General features: G+C 42.2%; 1 protein-coding gene across 2 annotated transcripts; it reads left to right on the top strand.

The window, feature by feature from the left end:
- The first annotated feature begins 6,714 nt into the window (after positions 1–6,714).
- LOC133375654 (ADP-ribose glycohydrolase OARD1-like) lies at positions 6,715–19,401 on the top strand. 2 transcript variants are annotated; one of them, XM_061607438.1, is made up of 2 exons: positions 6,715–6,782; positions 18,817–19,401. In XM_061607438.1, the coding sequence occupies exon 2, from the start codon at positions 18,859–18,861 to the stop codon at positions 19,309–19,311; it is 453 nt and encodes a 150-aa protein (XP_061463422.1). In that variant the 5' UTR covers positions 6,715–6,782; positions 18,817–18,858; the 3' UTR covers positions 19,312–19,401. The 2 variants fall into 2 exon arrangements, with proteins under 2 accessions (XP_061463422.1, XP_061463423.1); XM_061607439.1 differs by lacking the exon at positions 6,715–6,782 and having other exon boundaries at positions 18,741–19,094; positions 19,208–19,226.
- Positions 19,402–19,683: the final 282 nt, after the last annotated feature.

Below are 19,683 nucleotides of genomic sequence, written 5' to 3'. Positions count from 1 at the left end.
GAGGGACGGCAACCCTGGACTTAATCCTCAGTGGGGACCGGGACCTGGTGCGAGATGTAAGTGTTGTTGAACCGATTGGGAGCAGTGACCACAGTGCTATTAAATTAAACATACATGTAACTGGCCAATTGCCAAGAAAATCCAACACAGTCACATTTGACTTCAAAAGAGGAAACTTCACAAAAATGAGGGGATTGGTAAAAAGAAAGCTGAAAAACAAAGTCCAGAGGGTCACATCACTCGAAAATGCTTGGAAGTTGTTTAAAAACACTATATTAGAAGCTCAACTGGAGTGCATACCGCAGATCAGAAAAGGTACCGCCAGGGCCAAGAAGATGCCAGCATGGTTAACGAGCAAAGTCAAGGAAGCTCTTAGAGGCAAAAAGTCTTCCTTCAAAAAATGGAAGTCTTGTCCAAATGAAGAAAATAAAAAAGAACACAAACTCTGGCAAAAGAAATGCAAGAAGACAATAAGGGATGCTAAAAAAGAATTTGAGGAGCACATTGCTAAGAACATAAAAACCAACAACAAAAATTTCTATCAATACATTCAAAGCAGGAGACCATCTAGGGAGACAATTGGACCCTTGGATGATAAGGGAGTCAAAGGTGTACTAAAGAACGATAAGGAGATTGCAGAGAAGCTAAATGAATTCTTTGCATCTGTCTTCACAGTGGAAGATATAGGGCAGATCCCTGAACCTGAACTAACATTTGCAGGAAGGGATTCTGAGGAACTGAGACAAATAGTGGTAACGAGAGAGGAAGTTCTAAGCTTAATGGACAATATAAAAACTGACAAATCAACGGGCCCGGATGGCATCCACCCGAGAGTTCTCAAAGAACTCAAAGGTGAAATTGCTGATCTGCTAACTAAAATATGTAACTTGTCCCTTGGGTCCTCCTCCGTGCCTGAGGACTGGAAAGTGGCAAATGTAACGCCAATCTTCAAAAAGGGATCCAGAGGGGATCCCGGAAATTACAGGCCAGTTAGCTTAACTTCTGTCCCTGGAAAACTGGTAGAAAGTATTATTAAAGCTAGATTAACTAAGCACATAGAAGAACAAGCCTTGCTGAAGCAGAGCCAGCATGGCTTCTGCAAGGGAAAGTCCTGTCTCAGTAACCTATTAGAATTCTTTGAGAGTGTCAACAAGCATATAGATCGAGGTGATCCAGTGGACATAGTGTACTTAGACTTTCAAAAAGCTTTTGACAAGGTACCTCACCAAAGACTTCTGAGGAAGCTTAGCAGTCATAGAATAAGAGGAGAGGTCATCTTGTGGATAAGAAATTGGTTAAGAAGCAGAAAGCAGAGTGTAGGAATAAACGGACAGTTCTCCCAATGGAGGGCTGTAGAAAGTGGAGTCCCTCAAGGATCGGTATTGGGACCTGTACTTTTCAAATTGTTCATTAATGACCTAGAATTAGGAGTGAGCAGTGAAGTGGCCAAGTTTGCTGACGACACTAAATTGTTCAGGGTTGTTAAAACAAAAAGGGATTGCGAAGAGCTCCAAAAAGACCTCTCCAAACTGAGTGAATGGGCAGAAAAATGGCAAATGCAATTCAATATAAACAAGTGTAAAATTATGCATATTGGAGCAAAAAATCATAATTTCACATATACGCTCATGGGGTCTGAACTGGCGGTGACCGACCAGGAGAGAGACCTCGGGGTTGTAGTGGACAGCACGATGAAAATGTCGACCCAGTGTGCGGCAGCTGTGAAAAAGGCAAATTCCATGCTAGCGATAATTAGGAAAGGTATTGAAAATAAAACAGCCGATATCATAATGCCATTGTATAAATCTATGGTGCGGCCGCATTTGGAATACTGTGTACAGTTCTGGTCGCCTCATCTCAAAAAGGATATTATAGAGTTGGAAAAGGTTCAGAAGAGGGCAACCAGAATGATCAAGGGGATGGAGCGACTCCCTTACGAGGAAAGGTTGCAGCATTTGGGGCTTTTTAGTTTAGAGAAAAGGCGGGTCAGAGGAGACATGATAGAAGTGTATAAAATTATGCATGGCATTGAGAAAGTGGATAGAGAAAAGTTCTTCTCCCTCTCTCATAATACTAGAACTCGTGGACATTCAAAGAAGCTGAATGTTGGAAGATTCAGGACAGACAAAAGGAAGTACTTCTTGACTCAGCGCATAGTTAAACTATGGAATTTGCTCCCACAAGATGCAGTAATGGCCACCAGCTTGGACGGCTTTAAAAGAAGATTAGACAAATTCATGGAGGACAGGGCTATCAATGGCTACTAGCCATGATGGCTGTGCTCTGCCACCCTAGTCAGAGGCAGCATGCTTCTGAAAACCAGTTGCCGGAAGCCTCAGGAGGGGAGAGTGTTCTTGCACTCGGGTCCTGCTTGCGGGCTTCCCCCAGGCACCTGGTTGGCCACTGTGAGAACAGGATGCTGGACTAGATGGGCCACTGGCCTGATCCAGCAGGCTCTTCTTATGTTCTTATGTTCTTATACCACTTTAAACAGTCATGGCTTCCCCCTGAGAGTCCTGGGGACTGTCATTTGTTCAGGGTGCTGAGAGTTGTTAGGAGACCTTTATTTCCCTCACAGAGCTACAATTTCCAGTGTGGTTTAAGAATCATTTCCACTTCCCAGGAAACTCCATTAGACAAATGGAGGCCTCAGGCTGTGGTTATGGGAGAACAGCAAATTGGCACCTCCAGGCCTTCTGCTTCCCTCTGCTGTCTGTCCTGGTTACCTGTCACCCACCTGGTAAGGCTCTTCAGATTCTCCCACCCTGCCTTCTAGAAGTCCTTCCCTCTGAAGCATTCTGGGCAGGGAGATTGTGAAAGTGTGCACACTGCTGTGATTTGCTGCAGTGGCTAACGATGCCTAACATTTGTGGAGGTCAAAATTATTGCAATTGTAAACCTTTTTTCTAATTTTCATTCTAATTGCAGCAAACTGCTGCAATGGTGCAGGCACTTCCAGGGCCCCCTCACCCAGAATGCCTTGCTCTGAGGGAAGGTTTCCCTGCCCCCGGCAAAATCTTTCTTAGAGTGAGGCCGGGAGGGAGGAGGAGGAGGCAGAGGGCTAGAACCAGGGAAGGGGAAAACAGAGTAGAAGGAATGAAGAGGAGGAGGGACAACAAAGGGAAGGAGATGAAGAGAAGGCGGAGTGGCAGTGCCTCAAGTAGCACAATCCCGTGAACCTGCTCTGGTAATGCTCCTTGGATTCTTGAAAGATTGCAACTTTGTTTTGACTGATTGATTGATTGATTGATTGGTTGATATCCCGCCCTTCCTCCCAGTAGTTCTAGTTGGAGACCTAGAACTGGTGACTAGTTGATTCACTGCAACTGGACAAGTTAGCCTCAGCTTGAAAATCTCCAAGACCTCCCTTAATGTCAAATTCATACAAGTGGATTTGTATGGTGGCTTTTTGGACTAAAACTCCATGGGACAAGTTCCCTATCCCTACGCAAGATCCCCGGGTTCCTCAGAGCCCCAGAGTGTCTTACCTCCAGACACCCCCTAGCTAGTTCCTTACTCTGAAAGTTTAGTTACCTTTTTTATCCCCAGATTCTCAGTGTGTAAGGCTGTTTCTATAATACAATAATACCTCAGTTAAGGAATCCTCCAGGAAGAAAGCTCCTTTTAACCAAGGCTTTTTTAAAGGTGAAACTGACCAGCTTTGCTATAGATAAACTTTCAAACCTGTGCCTTTGCTTTAAGGTGAAATTGACTAGCCTGTGTCTGCTTTGCTAGGCTGAAACTGACAAGCCTGTGGGTTAAAGAGATCTCTTGCTTTCTTCCAGGGCTGGGGAGGGAAGGATGCAGTAGGATTCAGAAGAGGGGAGGGGAGTGGAGTGGGTGGGTGGGTACTGGGCAGGCACCCTTTAAAGCCCTTGCTGAAGCTGCCCCCACCATATATAAGCAGGAGTAGGAACTTATTCCTGTTCTTTCCATGTTATTCCTACTTCTGGTACCAAAGCTTCTGTTAAAGAAGTAATGTCCAGGAACACATCCACTTTGTTAACTGAGGTATTACTGTACAGTGCCGCCTCCCAAGCTTTTCCCCTCTCCTGCATCTGTCCTAGCTTGCCACCAGGGCTATGAGCACTCTATAGCTCCCACTCCCTTTGGCCAGGGCCTGCTTCAACTGTATCAGCAGTAGGGAGAGAATGATTTGTCGATTTCATTTCTCTCAGTTTCTCATTTTTTCTAATCTTAAATTCAGTTCTCCACATTTCGGCAGCAATTTGCAATTTCTTAAAAAAAATCTTCATGAAAATTCTTCAGCATTTTAGTGCAAATTTCTCCTAACAGTTTTATATGCAGTTTTGACTAATGTACACAATTTTTGCAAGCAATTTATCCTAATATAATGCATTTTTATATCTTATTTTCACCAATATATTTATTATTATGCACATTTTCTTCTAATATATGCATTTTTTGTAAACATTGCTTGGTTGGAGGACTGGTTGGAGAATTGCTTGGTTGGAGAACTTGTTTGGAGATCCAGCCAGCACTATGACTCAAGTAGTAGCAGGCAGTGTTCAAAACTGATAGCCACATATGAAGAAAAGAAGAGAAGGTGCAGGGAATGCTTATCACATTTGCAGATGATACAAAATTGGGAGGGACAGTTACCCTGGAGGACAGAAATAAAATTCAAAGTGATCTTGCCAGGCTGAAACACTGGGCTGAAAACAGAATGAAATTTAACAAGGATAAGTGCAAACTTCTACACCTAGAAAAAAGAAGCCAAATGCACAGTTATAAGATGGGGGATACTTTGCTCAGCAATACGACATGTGAGAAGGATCTTGGGATCATTGTTGATCACAAGCTGAATATGAGCCAACAGTGCGATGTGGCTGCAAAAAAGGCAAATGTGATTTTAGGATGCATTAAGAGACGTATAGTTTCCAAATTGAGTGAAATATTACTTCCCCTAATTTTGGCACCTTGGGCCTCATCTTGAGTGCTGCGTCCAGTTCTGGACATCGCACTTTAAGAAGGGTGCAGACAAACTGAAACAGGTTCAGAGGAGGGCAACAAGTATGATCAGGGGACTGGAAACAAAAGCCTATGAGGAGAGACTGAAAGAACAGGGCCTTGAGAAGAGAAGACTGAGGGGAGATATGATAGCACTCTTCAAGTACTTGAAAGGTTGTCATATAGAGGAGGACCAGTATCTCTTCTTGATCATCCCAGAGTGCAGGACATGGAATAATGGGCTGAATTTACAAGAAGTCAGATTCTGTGAAGATGTTGGGGAATCATATGCATTGCCAGCATGCACCATCCTGGAAATAATTTGCTGGCTGTCAGCTGAATTACTGGCTGATTCACACATAAATAATGATCAGTTGAGGACTCTCATGTGTGAATGGGCCAACACAGATGTAACACCACAGGCAGAACTTCCATGTCACCTCAAGTACAAAACTTTTCAGTGAAGCCAGTTCATGCATTCAGCTGCAGAGAAATCATGTAACATGTATACATATGTGAACAAGGCTTAAGACTGAACACAGCAGATCCATCCTTCTCAAAACACAGCCTGTGTGACAGAACTATGATTAAACTTGTAGGGAGCATCTGTGTTCCACGACAAGCCAAAGGGCCAATACTTTTTCTGGTATGCAACTCATGAATGAGAATAGATTGAAAATAAATGAGCTAGAAATGGCACTTCAAGAAAAAAATTGGAGTAGGTCAGTGGAGAAACACTGTGATGAAAACTCCTTTTTAGCTTTTAACCAATCAATAGAAACCAGTCGTTCGATAGAAACTTATCACTGGCTTCTGGTCTAGCCTGAGAGCCAGTGTGGTATAGTGGTTAAGGCAGCCTTTCCCAACCAGTGTGCCTCCAGATGTTGTTGGACCACAACTCCCATCAGCCTCAGCCAGCATTGCCAATGGTCAGGAAGATGGGAGCAGAGCCTGGAAAAGTTACTTTTTTGAACTACAACTCCCATCAGCCCCAGCCAGCATGGCCACTGGATAGGGCTGATGGGAGTTGTAGTTCAAAAAAGTAACTTTTCCAAGCTCTGGATGGGAGTTGTGGTCCAACAACATCTGGAGGCACACTGGTTGGGAAAGGCTGGGTTAAGATGTTGGACTACGACCTGGGAGACCAGGATTCGAATCCCCACATAGCCATGAAGCTCACTGGGTGACCTTGGGCCAGCCACTGCCTCTCAGTCTCATGAAAACCCTGTTCATAGGGTCACCATAAGTCGGAATCGACTTGAAGGCAGTACATTCACATTTATTAATCCTGGCTACTAAGAGCTGGAGTAGTGAATACCTCCTTGTGGGACATGTGATCCCAGCAAGTTTGAAATTAGTATGCATCGTTTTCTCTTTAAGCAGGCAGAAAGGGTCCAGAGTGTTAATGGTACTGCTAGGTCAAGAAAGAGACCAGTGAAGAGGGAGGAGGCCACAAGGATTTACACGACTGCTTTAGTCTTGTATGCACTTGGATGGATTAAACCAACAGCCTCTGGTGGCAGAGACTGCTTCCGTTTTTCGGCCATTTCCTTGTCTGTGATGACTAACATATACAGATACCGGCTGCAACGCACCTTGAACTTCACATTATCTTTGCTCTTCTTGATCTTGACAGATTTTGCACCCTTCCTCCTAGCCGTCAACAGGAAATCTTTGATCTCTTCAATTTTGCAAGGCATGGTGACGGCTTCTGGTGACAGCTGCCAAGATACCCAACGTCTCGGTCACCCGTGAGAGAAAATTCATAGACCACAGTGGCTCACTAGGCTGGGTCTAGTCTGAATAAAAATGTAAGACCTCACACCGCCATGTGGCATGATGGCAGAGATAGGGTGAAGGGGCAAAGACAGCTGGGCTACCTAGCCGTGGTGCTGGAGGCCACACAGGCCACAGCAGTGGCAACAACTCTGGAAGAACCCATGCCAGTCACAACTGCAGTGATGACAGAGGTGGCTGTGCAGGTGGTGGTAGCAGTCCTGCAGACCACTGCAATGGTGGCAGAGGCCCCACAGGCCGCCACAGTGGCAACATCAGAGGAGGCCGCAGCAGTGATGGTGGAGGCCATGCAGGTGAAGAGTGTGTGGGCTGTGGTGGCAGCAGAAGAGGTAGAGGAGGAGGCCCTGCAGGTTGCAGCAGCAGCGACAGAAAAGGCCCCTTCAGTAATAATGAAGGAGGCTGCGCAGGCTGCGGAGGAGGAGGCCCCGCAGGCTGCAGGATTGGAGTAGGCGGCTGAGCAGGCTGCGGCAGTAGTGGAGGAGATGGTGTTGCTGGAAGAGGCCTCACAGACCATGGCAGCTGCAAAAGGGGAGGCTGCATAGGTTGTGGCAGCGGCAATGGAGGAAGCCACGGTGGCAGCTCCTGCACACATTGTGGCAGGTGGGAGGGCTGGGGCCTGGGCAGGTAGAACGGTGGTGGCAGTGGCAGCAACAGCGGCTCAGAAGTCAAGATAAGTGGGGAGGGGAATGTGGGGGCATGGGGGCATGGGTGGCAAGGGGGGAGTGTTTGTGTGTGTGTGCATGTAAGAGACAGAGAGAGAGTCTCTGTGTGTGTTTGGGGGTGCCTGGGATGTGTGTGTGTTTGGGGGAGGGGGTTGGTGCATGAAGTGAGCAGGGGGCTCTAACCCCCTAGTGATTTATATATATATATATATAAAGCTGTTGGATGTTTAAGCGTTCTATGAATTTGTTAGACACTTTGAGTGTATTAGAGAAAGCACAAAAAGTATTTGGGTGGTATCCAGTTGGTTCACTACAAGAAGATACCTGTCAACAAAGCCTGTCAAATATTGCTACTGCCTCACCTCCATTCCCCTGATAGATATCTTTCCTCAATTGAGGGACACCAATTGGATACCACCTTTTAAAACAAATAGGCCCCACATATCCTTAGGTCCCTCGACCATTGTTCAGTAACCTCTGAAAATGCAGAGGAATTTATATACTCCTTCTTTAGAAGTCCAGTGAGATTTGAAAACTGCATTAGATACATCTGAGACTTTTGCTTATATCATTCATATAAAACATTTCCAGACCCACTTTTCTGACAGTGGAATCCAATGCACTTTTAGTTAGATAGCTTATTTAAAACATACCATTCAATATAGCCAAAAACTACATAAAAACAATAAAATTTAAAAATAACAATCAATAAAAGTGTCCTAATAACTAGATAAAAACAAGACTAAAAACAAAATATAACTTAGAAGAAAGTCCCTCTGTGTTTAGTGGGGGCTTTCTCTCTCATAAATGTGTTCAATCATTACGTTTATTAAATAAATCCATCATCACAGACTCAGGGAAAAAAAACCCAGTTAATTATTCTCTTCTTTTGACTGAACAGATTTAAAAATTGCTTTTTAAAAGAAGTAAAATATATTGCCCTTTGTTCAGCAAATACTAACACTATAATGAATTGCCATGTACGAACAGATGCAGATCACTGGACTGCGGAATGTCCTTTAACACCACCTGACAACACTGAGCTTCCGCTAGAGAGATGCTCTTGGGAAGCCAAGGCTTTACATGGAACAAAGAGTTTTATATTACAAAGAGGTTCCCAAAGGTGGTCTAAGAGCTAAGCCCTTTCTGAAAATGGCTGTGGGCTATGAGACTCAAACTCTTCCAGAGAAATCTCACTGATATCAATGGCACTACTCAATTTTAATGTGTGAGCCACGTGCCATTTATTGTCCACTTTATCAGTCAGCTAGAACCCTCTCTGTGTTTATCAACTGGTATCAGGCAAAAAAAAAAAAAAAGCATTCCTGAGGAGGGATGGGGGAGAAATTTGATTCAGCTTCCATTTAAAGGTGAGCCTACCGAATCCACACTTTACAGAACCCGTAAAGGTAGATAAATGTATCTATTAGTGAAAATGCATGTTTTAGGGAAGAAGATTACCTGGAGAGTAAATCCCATTAAAGAGGCTTACCTCTGATGAGATATATATAGGATTGCTTGTTTCCAATATTTGGCTACCAACTAATATTTTTGCTGCTGCCAATAAATAAAGGGCCATTTCTTTACAGGTGATTACAGCTTGATTTAGTATACACAAAAAACACCCTGCTGGATTTAATGGGAGTGCAAAACTACTGTAACAGTTTGTTAATCCATCACAGTATTCATTGCCAAAGGAATGATATAATAGGACATGTCCACCAAAAAACTTTTATGATCTGCTCTTTTTGAGGACCAGACCTCCAGCACTGACTTTCAGATAAATTAAGCATCCTGAATGTGATGCTCCACTGGGTATAACATCACTAAGTAATGATTGCATTGCATTGCATTATTTATTTTCTTCCAATTATATCCTGCATTTCTTCCATCATGGAATCCAAGGTGGCATACACGTGGTTCCCAGGTGGTCCCCTATCCAAAGTCTAACAAGGCCAAAATCTACTTGTCTTCAGAAGAGTGATGGCCTCATGTGCCTTTAGGCAACACCCTGAGAATCACATTATATAGCGGTTTCCTATTATCTTTACACTTAGTCTTATTGATATGTTTATATTCATTCACTGTATGAAAAGAAAGACCTCCAGACGACAATTTCTTGAGATGGGGTGAAATTTCTCAGAAAAGAATTTTCAGAGACCCCCCCCCCCGAATATTCAGTTTAATCTCCCTGCCCCAAACAACCACAAACAACGTAGAGAATTTTAGAAGTCCATTTTTTACTCAGCACTATTTTTAGAAAATACTTGAAAGAGCAGTGGTGGCTGGTGGCTCCATGTCAGTGGGGCAGTGGAATCTGCTCTTGGTTTTAGTCTGAACTTTGAAGGAGCTGTTCAATGTACTTACCGGGAGGGAGAGGTGCCGGGGAGTCTGGCACAGTGCAAACTGGCAGGAGGGCCAGGGTTTTGTACCATGTCAATTGCCCCTCCCCCTCCCCTCTCCCCCTCTCTCTCCTCATAAGCAACAGGAACCCACCTGACAGGAAGTCAGTGTAGCGGCTCTGCACCACCTGGCCAGGTGCTTCTATTAAAAATCCTAAAAATTATGTAATAGCAGTAAATAGGAGCAGGCAGGCCAGTTAAAAGATCCAGCTTTAAAAGTGCCATTTTGGCCATCAAAGGTTAGGTGTTCCATAATTTCACAGAGCTTGGAAAAGTTACTTTTTTAAACCACAACTCCCATCAGCCCCAGTCAGCATGGCCACTGGATTGGGCTGATGGGAGTTGTAGTTCAAAAAAGTAACTTTTCCAAGCTCTGTAATTTCATGAGCTATAACAATGAGGCACAGTGCCAGACCTTCCTTGACAGTTTGGCCACTCTGAAAGTGCTCTGCTTTCTTCCATCAGTATCATGATATCCATTAATTATCACACTTTGAGTAGTTGGGACGAAAGGGATATGAACACTGTTCCAAAAGCATCCGGAGCAAAAAGAATATGTCCAAATGTTACACTGAACACAGGTTCAAGTTGTCACCTATACATGTACAAATGTTTGGATACAAGAGTGTACATTTGTTCTTTTGTACAGCTCAACTCTTGTCTACAGAGGTACAGAGACTGTATACGCACTGAATTTAATGTGTGAACACCCCTCTAATGTATGAGGAAAACATTCAAGGTTCTGCATGCAGAGAGTGCAGGATTGTTGAATACTCAGGAATAATTCATTTTGTTTTTATAAAGCTAAAAGCATTCAAGGAAGTTACAAGGAAGTTTGGTTTTATCGCATTCCTGACCGGACTTCTAGGACATGGGGGGGGGGAAAACATTTCTGCACGTGTTTCTCTTGTCTCTGAGGACATTTAATATATGACTCACTGTCAGAGAAAAGTAGAGGCAATCAGTGGGCTTCCTTTAAAAACCCTCTGGGATAGATTTTATTCAGTGGATTGTGAGAGCTAGGTATAAACCGGCAAAAGAGTTGAGTTGGACAGTTTCTGGCTGAATGTGAGGGTTTTAAAAAAACGATTGGGCTGTTGTTAAAAAAAACAACCTAGCATAGCCAAGCAACTACTAGAAATTATAAATAACTGAACACAAAGTGCAGTCAAGAATTCAGGGGACACTTAAAAACTGAGTTAATCTTGCTTTATTCTAATTTTCAGTTTTTCCCTTGCCAATAGAAACGTCCAAAGTTTCTCCCAAATTAGCCCAAATGGTCACCTGTCTGTAAATAGTGTAATGTCATTACGCGTCAGGAAGAAAATTTGGAGAATACGCTGCTTACTGGCAAGCTACCAGTTGGGCTTGTTTCGGATAATCTTTGGATGTTCCTATTGGCAAGGAACCCACAATTTTCTGAGTGCATATTCTGAAAAACATACATATATGAGGCATTCTCTGGAGGGACAATTAACATTATTAAAGTCTATTATGTATTTAGTTACAGTGTTTTTCAAGTTTATCTGTTATATGTTTATTTTATATTCACATTTGTTAAATAAAATCACCTTTAATTGGATTCTAGGTCAAATGTACATGATTCAAAGTTCGATCCCAGCTTCTTTAACAATTGTTCTGTCTGTTGGGGTAGAATTCCTTTGTGCTCAACTTGTGTACCAATGAGTTGACATTGCTTGATAACAGGGGATTTGTAATACATTTGTTATTTCATTTATGATTACATCAGTATCCCTCCTTTCTCCAAGGAGCTCTAAGTGGCATACAAACATAGTTCTTCCCCTCCCAATTTTATCCTCACAACAGCCTTGTGAAGTAGGTTAGGCTGAGAGACAGTGGCTGACCCAAGGTCACCCAGTGAGTTTAATGGCCAAGCAGGGATTTGAACCCTGGTCTTCCAGACTCCAGTCCAATATTCTAACCACTGCACCACATTGTTATGTAACTTAGATGAAGAGAGAGTTTGACTCAGGCCACATCCAGATATCAGAAAGCTGTCTTTTAAAAAAATGTTGCTTTTAAAAGCTGGGGAACCTTATCTAACGGAGGAGGAGCACATTATTATTTTAACTATGTTGCTTGTAAGAAGAACTGACAGTTCTTTAGCATCATGAAAATCAAATGGTTCAGAACCCATTTCAGTGCACATCCTCTCTAACTTTTGTGCAGTGTGTTTGACATTGGCATGGGGGTGGGGGAGACGCAAAGAAGAGCGGAGGGGAAATGATGGTTTTGAGGGTTTCTTCTCCACCCACCCAGAGGGTGGCAGCAGTGTCCCTTTAAAGGTCAAAAGCAAAGGAAGACATAGCAAGCAGTATTATAGTTCCTGAAACACATCGCTCTCTCACAGCTTCACTGGAATGAATACTAAGAATATTGAAGAAGTGCCCTCTCTCAGGAATAGGGTTAAATATGTTTTAAATATCTTACACTGGAAAATCATACATAGCAATGCAGGATATATGCACATCTACACAAGCAACCCTTTCTAAGCACTGTGAAACAGAACCACTATTATCCAGACAGTTAAATAGAGGGGAGGGGAATCTCAGGCCCGGAGTCCAAACATGGCCCTCCAGGGCTCTCTGTCCAGGCCTAGGGAGATCTTAGCCCCAGGCCACACCCTCATTGTCCTTGCTTCACACTCCACATGTTTTGGCCTAGCTGGAATGTGTGAACTCTGATAATGCCTCGTGCTTGTCTGGATGGAGAACAGGGAGGTGTGTGTATATATATATATATATATATAGAAACTAGCCTATGACACAAATGCACCCACTTTTGCCCATATGGCCCTTAGAAGATTATTTATTTATTTTATTTTATTTATTACATTTATATATCGCCCCGTAGCTGAAGTTCTCTGAGCGGTTTACAGCAATTAAAAACATTAACAACAAATATGCAAATTTAAAAACACATTTAAAAAAAAAAAATTTAAAAACTCATGCTAAAATGCCTGGGAGAAGAGGAAAGTCTTGACCTGGCACCGAAAAGATAACAGTGTTGGCACCAGTTAATAATAATAATAATAAATTTAATTTCTGTGTCGCCTATCTGGCCAATGGCCACTCTAGGCGACATACAAAATCATTAAAATACAATTAATAAAATGTTCACCGCCCAGAGAGCTATCGCTAGTCGGGCGGTATATAAATTTAATAAATAAATAATAATAATAATAATAATAATAAAATACAGTGATACAATATAAAACAGTGTAAAATCAATAAATCTGCAACAACAGTATTAAAAGAGGGCAGGAGGCATTACAGTTATAGCAGTTAACCCTCCCCAGAAACCCCGAAGGCCTGTTGAAAGAGCCAGGTCTTTAAGGCTTTCCGAAATACATTTAGGGAAGAGGCATGCCGGAGATCTTGTGGGAGGGAGTTCCAAAGAGTGGGGGCCACCACTGAGAATGCCCTCTCTCTAGTACCTGCCAATCTGGCTGTTTTTGTTGGCGGGATTGAGAGAAGGCCCTGTGTGGCCGATCTTGTCGGGCGGCATAATTGATGGCGTTGAAGGCGCTCCGTGAGATAAACTGGGCCGAAACCGTGTAGGGATTTAAAGGTCAATACCAACACCTTGAATTGGGCTCTGAAAATAACTGGAAGCCAGTGTAGATCGAACAACACTGGTGTGATGTGATCCCGGCGGCGACTATTCGTAAGTAATCGAGCCGCCGCATTTTGTATAAGTTGTAATTTCCAAACCGTTTTCAAGGATACCCCCACGTAGAGCGCATTACAGTAGTCCAAATGAGAGGTGACCAGGGCGTGTACCACTTGTGGGAGCTGGTGATCAGGAAGGTAGGGTTGCAGCCTTCGTATGAGGTGTAGTTGGTACCAGACTGCCTGGCTCACTGCCGAAATCTGAGCCTCCATGGACAGCCTGGAATCAAGCACAACCCCAAGGCTGCAGACCTGGTCCTTCAGGGGTAGACTCACCCCATTGAACTTCAGGTCAATATCGCCCAACCTTCCTTTGTCCCCCACAAGTAGTACCTCGGTCTTATCAGGATTCAGCTTCAGCTTGTTCCTTCCCATCCATCCACTCACGGATTCCAAGCACTTGGACAAGGTCTCCACAGCCGACTCTGGTGAAGATTTAAATGAGAGATAGAGAGATAGAGGTACACCTCATCAGGGAGATCATTCCATAATTGGGGGGCCACCACTGAAAAGGCCCTCTCCCTTGTTGCCAGACTCCCAGCTTCCATCCGAGTGGGCACCCAGAGGAGGGCCTTGGATATTGACCATAGTGTACGGGTGGGTTTGTGTTGGGAGAGGCGTTCCATCAGGTATTGTGGTCCTAAGTCGTGGAAGGCTTTATAGGTTAAAACCAGCACCCTGAATCGAGCTCAGAAACATACAGGCAGCCAATGCAAGCGGAACAGAATCAGTTTTATATGTTCGAACCATCTGGTCCCCGTTACCAATCTGGCCTCTGCATTTTGCACAAGCTGCAATTTCCAAATTGTCTTCAAAGGCAGCCCCACGTAGAGAGCATTGCAGTTATCTAACTTGGAGAAGATTACCCAGAAGAGGACACTGCCCTCAAGTTGAGAAGGATTTCCCATCCCAAATTAAATGAATCAATGTAACACTACACACAGGTAGGGACATCAGAGAATTCTGATGGACCGGCGAGCAGAAATTTCCAGTGTTCACTTACTTGTCCCATGTCTGGAATGGAAATCAATCCAGCAAATGCAGTCGGTGTTCACTGTTGTTGTTGCTCTCATCATCAGTCTGCAGACAATATGTAATTGATTACTGTTTTCTCAATTCGCATTGCATTTCCTTTGCATTGAACTTGATGGACTTTATAATAAATTCAAAAGTAAATGGAAGAAAAAAGGAACCAGATGATTAATCACAACAGGTTAAATTTATGTCCCAATCCATTAATTAGAATATGTTTTCACATTTTCTCAAAAAATAAAGAAAAAGGTGGAGAAGGAGAAAGAAAAAGAGAAAAGAAAAAAGGGTAGGAATATAGAGAAGGAAAAAAAGAAGGAAAGAGAAAAGAGGTCTAATAGTTTGAGTTATTAGGCTAATTCTCTGTTCAATTACTCTCCGTTTCTCTCTCTTTCCCGTCCACTTATTAACATATAGGCACATTTAAAAGGAAAACAAAATTAAATAGCAGTGATGAGATAATGCTATACTATTTGAATCACAAGATGATATAGTAGCATTTTCTGAGCTTATATATATATATATATATATATATATAATGGCTTTTGCATCGAAATGAACGGTGTGGAATAAAGCAAAGAAAACACTGATTACATAAAATTCTACCACAGCAGACAGTGAGACAAAGAACTGCAGCAGAATGGAAACAGCACTGCATATGACATGGGTTGGAACAGAAATCAATGCCTTCCTACATCCCTACACCCAGGACACTAACAGACTCCTCTGATATTAATGAAAAACTCTTGCCACAGAAAATCTCTCCTCTGATTGCCATAAATCATGGGTGAAGACTAACAAGAAGTGGCCAGCCTACTTCTGTTCTGTGTCTGTTTTATCCCAAGTTTTGCAGATATTTAAATACACAAAAATTTCCCCACAATTCCTAGTTCTTCTTTGTTCGCTACACAGAGCTTGGAAAAGTTACTGTTTTGAACTACAACTCCCATCAGCCCCAGCCAGCATGGCCACTGGATTGGGCTGATGGGAGTTGTAGTTCAAAAAAGTAACTTTTCTAAGCTCTGTCCCTACTTTTGCATTCCAGTCCCCCATGATTATCATCACATCTTGTTTCAGAGTGTGATCAATTTCCTCCTGTACTTCACAAAAACTCCACATTTAAATTGTACACACTTTCCCCTCATGTATGCATTTTGTACACATTTTATGCATTTCCTCCCATAGCATTCATTTTTGTATGCATTTCTAATAAAATATACATTTTGTATGCATTTTTTAAAAACTGAAACCGTATTGCAAAATTCAGAGAAGTGCATTGTCCAATTGATAGCGGTGTCCCTATCAGCATATATATCTGGGACCAGCGAATTAGGTTGGCTCAGTTTAAAACATGGACCACATTCATTTGTCTTCCATCACTTGTGAAGGCCGGTGAGTAGAGAAGAATGTAAAGATGAGGTCTTTGCACCGTTATGAGTGAAAGCCCTATGCTACAAACAAATCCTGAGTTTAACTTTAATTGTCCAGTTCCTACTTTAACTGTCATGGCTTCCCTCAGAGACTCCTGGAAACTGTAGTTTGCTGAGATGCTAAGAATTTAGTTGGAGATTCCCTAGCACTACCCCATAGAACAACATATTTCTGGGGGAAAGGAAATGATAGCTATACAAGGGTAAATCTGAAGTATGGATGTACCCTGGGACTGCAAACAGATGTAACAGTTTCAGCCAATGTTCCCTTTACTGCTTTAATAGTTCAACTCCTAATTCTTCTTCAACAGCTGGGGAACCAGGCAACCTTAATGAAGGCAAAGGAGAGATTTGCTTCAGGGAGCTTGTTGGCTTACATTTTCTTAAAAAAATATATTTCAAATGCCAGGTGACATTGACTCTATTGCTGAAGAGGTGAAACATAGGCCACATCTGCACTATACATCTAAAGTAGTATAATAACACTTTAAACAGTCATGGTTTCTCCCACAGAATCCTAGGAACAATAGTTTATTAGGGTGGTGCTAATTGTTAGGAGCCCTCCCCGCATTCTCATCACAGAGCTACAATTCCCAGAATTCCTTGGGAAGAGGAATTGTTAAACCACTCTGAGAAAGGTAAGTCTGTGAAGGGAATAGGGGTCTCATAACAACTCTCAGCACCCTTAACAACTACAGTTCCCAGGATCCTTTGGGGTAAGCCATGTTTAAAGTGGTGTAATGCTGCTTTGAATGAACAGTGCAGATGGGACTGTATTCTTTGCAGTGAAAAACAAAACAGAGGAGGAGGAGGAGGAGGAAGTGGTATTTTAAAAATAAGGAATTGCCATTTACAGGCTATCAGTGTGTGGGGAAGTGGGTAGCCTTTTAAAATTAGGATTGTGACAGTGCTAAGATAGGAAAAAAAGGTTCTGCTGCTGCCTTTTACTATCAGGGATTTTTATCTGTGTGACCACAGCACTAAGACTGGAGATGAGCCTCTGCCTGCTCAGCCATAAGATCTAGAGTAATGCATTTGGCAGCAGCGGTGGGTGGTAACACTTGGAGAAGTGCCAGGCACTATTGTTTTAATTACCCCACAACATAGTGTTGCTTCATCCCTTCTCACAGGGGCACTGGAGAAAATGCTTGTGTCTGGTGCTTGTTTGAGTTCTGAGAAAGGAAAAGAAACAGAGTAACCAGCAATGGTGTTATCTGTACTAGCTGCCGATGTGTTTCCCAGCCAAATTTAAGGTGTTTCTATTAGTATTAGTTTCTATTCCTTTCAACAAGAGAATAAAAATATTACAAATTTGAATTTAACATTAAATAAGGAATGAAATAGCCAATAAGATTGAACAGAACACATATAACAAAAATGCTAACAACCGTTCCAAGGGAACAATGCAACAAAAGGATTGCTTGAAGTTACCAAATTATTTAACAATGAAGCCCAGATGTGATGTTGATTTGAAAAATGTTTAGTGTTACACATTAAGTCTGGAAAAGTCCATCCATTGCCAAATTTTTGGCTTTATGATGGGACTGAAATAAAGACTCTGGACCAAAATGGTAGATACGTGTCGTGGAATTCATTGGTTAATTAACATTAAAACAAAAGAATTTTCTAAAACATATTCTCAAAGACTGCATCAAGATTTTCAAAACTGAGGATATTAACCAACATTAAGCATTTTAAAGCCCATTAATTTCTCCCACTGAAAAGTTAAGTGCTTAACTTTTCCTGGATTGTGACTTATTAGCAAAACAAGAGTTACTGGGTTGTATCCAACTAAATGGTAGACCCATTGAAATAACTGGACCTAAGCTAGGCTTAGGCTGCAATCCAGTACACACTAGCCTGGGAGTAACTCTCATTGAACCCAATGGAGTTTACTTCTGAGTAGACATGTGCTGGATTGCCACCTAAATCATGTTTATTAATTTCACTGGGTTAATAGAACAAACACTGGATGCAACCCACTGAAATTAGATCATAGATAATTCTGACTGGTGTCAATATATTTGCTGAATTAGATTGCTCACAAATAGTTTCAGTAATCTTAACAACATATTGGACATATCATCTGAAATAATCAGTCAGACTTTACCTTCTATGGAAGGTAGGAGGCAGAACATTAATTTTTTTAAAAGGCTGCCTAGAAACAAAGGAAGATTCTTTAAACTGCTGTAAATTGCTGTAAACCACCCAGACAGCTTCAGCTATGGGGCGGTATATAAATGTATACATAAATAAATAAATAAACTAAGCCAGAACATTGGTCCATCTAACTCAATATTATCAACACTGGCTGGCAGTGGTTCTCCAGGGTTTCAGGCAGGGGTCTCTCCCAGTCCTACCTGCTTGATGGTGCCAGGGATTAAACCTGGGACCTTCTGCATGGGAAAGGTCTAGCACTGAGCTTTGGCCCTTCCTCCGGCGGCAGCACTGGATAATTTTTTTAAATCAAGTAACATTTTATGAGATATTGGAGGAGTCCATGGTGCCAAAGCCTGACCATCCTTGCTTGCCAGCGGTTACGACGGGTGGTGGGAATAGGGGCCAATAGGCACTATTTTTATGCTGCTTCTGCTTCTATCCTAAAGTGATGTGGGCAAAAGTATTTTGCTGAAACTCTCAGGAGCATTCTACAGTGTATTAAAAAAGGCCCAGTAAATAAAATAACACCCCCATCCCGGAGTGGGAGGGAAGACCCGTTTTCAAGATTTTTCAGTGTTTCCCCTGCCTCAATACGCATTTCTTGGTTTGGGGTTGCAACTGTCTATCCCAATTTGTTTCTTTTTTTCAATATGAATACTGCATTCGTTTCCAGTTCTTATATCTGAAGAAATCCTGAAAAGTCCTCCATACTATCATGGCTAGCGCCCGGTCGGCAAAAGAAGAAAGAATCAGGTACATACAGGGAGACCTTTTTACATATCCTGGAACAGACTCCTTGGCTCACTGTATCAGTGAGGATTGTCATATGAGTGCTGGCATAGCTGCCATCTTTAAGAAGAAGTTTGGTGGTGTTCAGGAGCTCTTGAACCAGAAAAAGGAGACTGGGGATGTGGCTGTTCTGAAGAGAGAGAATCGATATGTGTACTATCTGATTACAAAGAACAAATACTTTCATAAGCCTACCTATGACAATCTACGGAAGAGCTTGGAAACGATGAAAATCCATTGCCTTAATAATGCTGTAACTTGTATTTCTATGCCGAAGATTGGGTGTGGACTTGACCGCCTGAATTGGAGTAAAGTTTCAACAATGCTTGATGAAGTATTTGAGGATACAGATGTTAGCATTACAGTTTATACCCTTTAATTTATTATCCTTTTGTATTCTGTGTTTGTAACTGATTTGTGAAAAGATGGTGATGTGATTTTGTTCTATTTCCCTTTCTCTTTCAGACATTTCTCACCATTACTAATATCCAGTCATAGACAGTGTTTTGTAGAAATTTATAGTTAAAGCTTTTAATTTTTAATCTCTAATTTTTAGGATTTTGATTATGTCTATATGGAATGTACTTGTGTTTGGTTGTAAGTCGCCCAGAGTGGCAGATTAACCTCTGCCATATGGGCGTCTAACAAATCTCATAAATAAATAAATAAATAGAAATTATACTTGCCACAAATTGACACATCGTTGTGCTCTCATCCCAGTGATGAGATGTTCCAAAGGCATACCACTTAC

This window comes from Rhineura floridana, chromosome 1 (genome assembly GCF_030035675.1).
Source record: "Rhineura floridana isolate rRhiFlo1 chromosome 1, rRhiFlo1.hap2, whole genome shotgun sequence".
Lineage (NCBI taxonomy): Eukaryota > Metazoa > Chordata > Lepidosauria > Squamata > Rhineuridae > Rhineura > Rhineura floridana.
The sequence above is the reverse complement of the archived record's forward strand: the minus strand, read 5'-3'. Positions and strand labels throughout refer to the sequence as shown.

Excerpts from the sequence above, each read along its gene's own strand:
- LOC133375654 (XM_061607438.1), top strand. The coding sequence starts at position 18,859 with ATGGCTAGCGCCCGGTCGGCAAAAGAAGAAAGAATCAGGTACATACAG.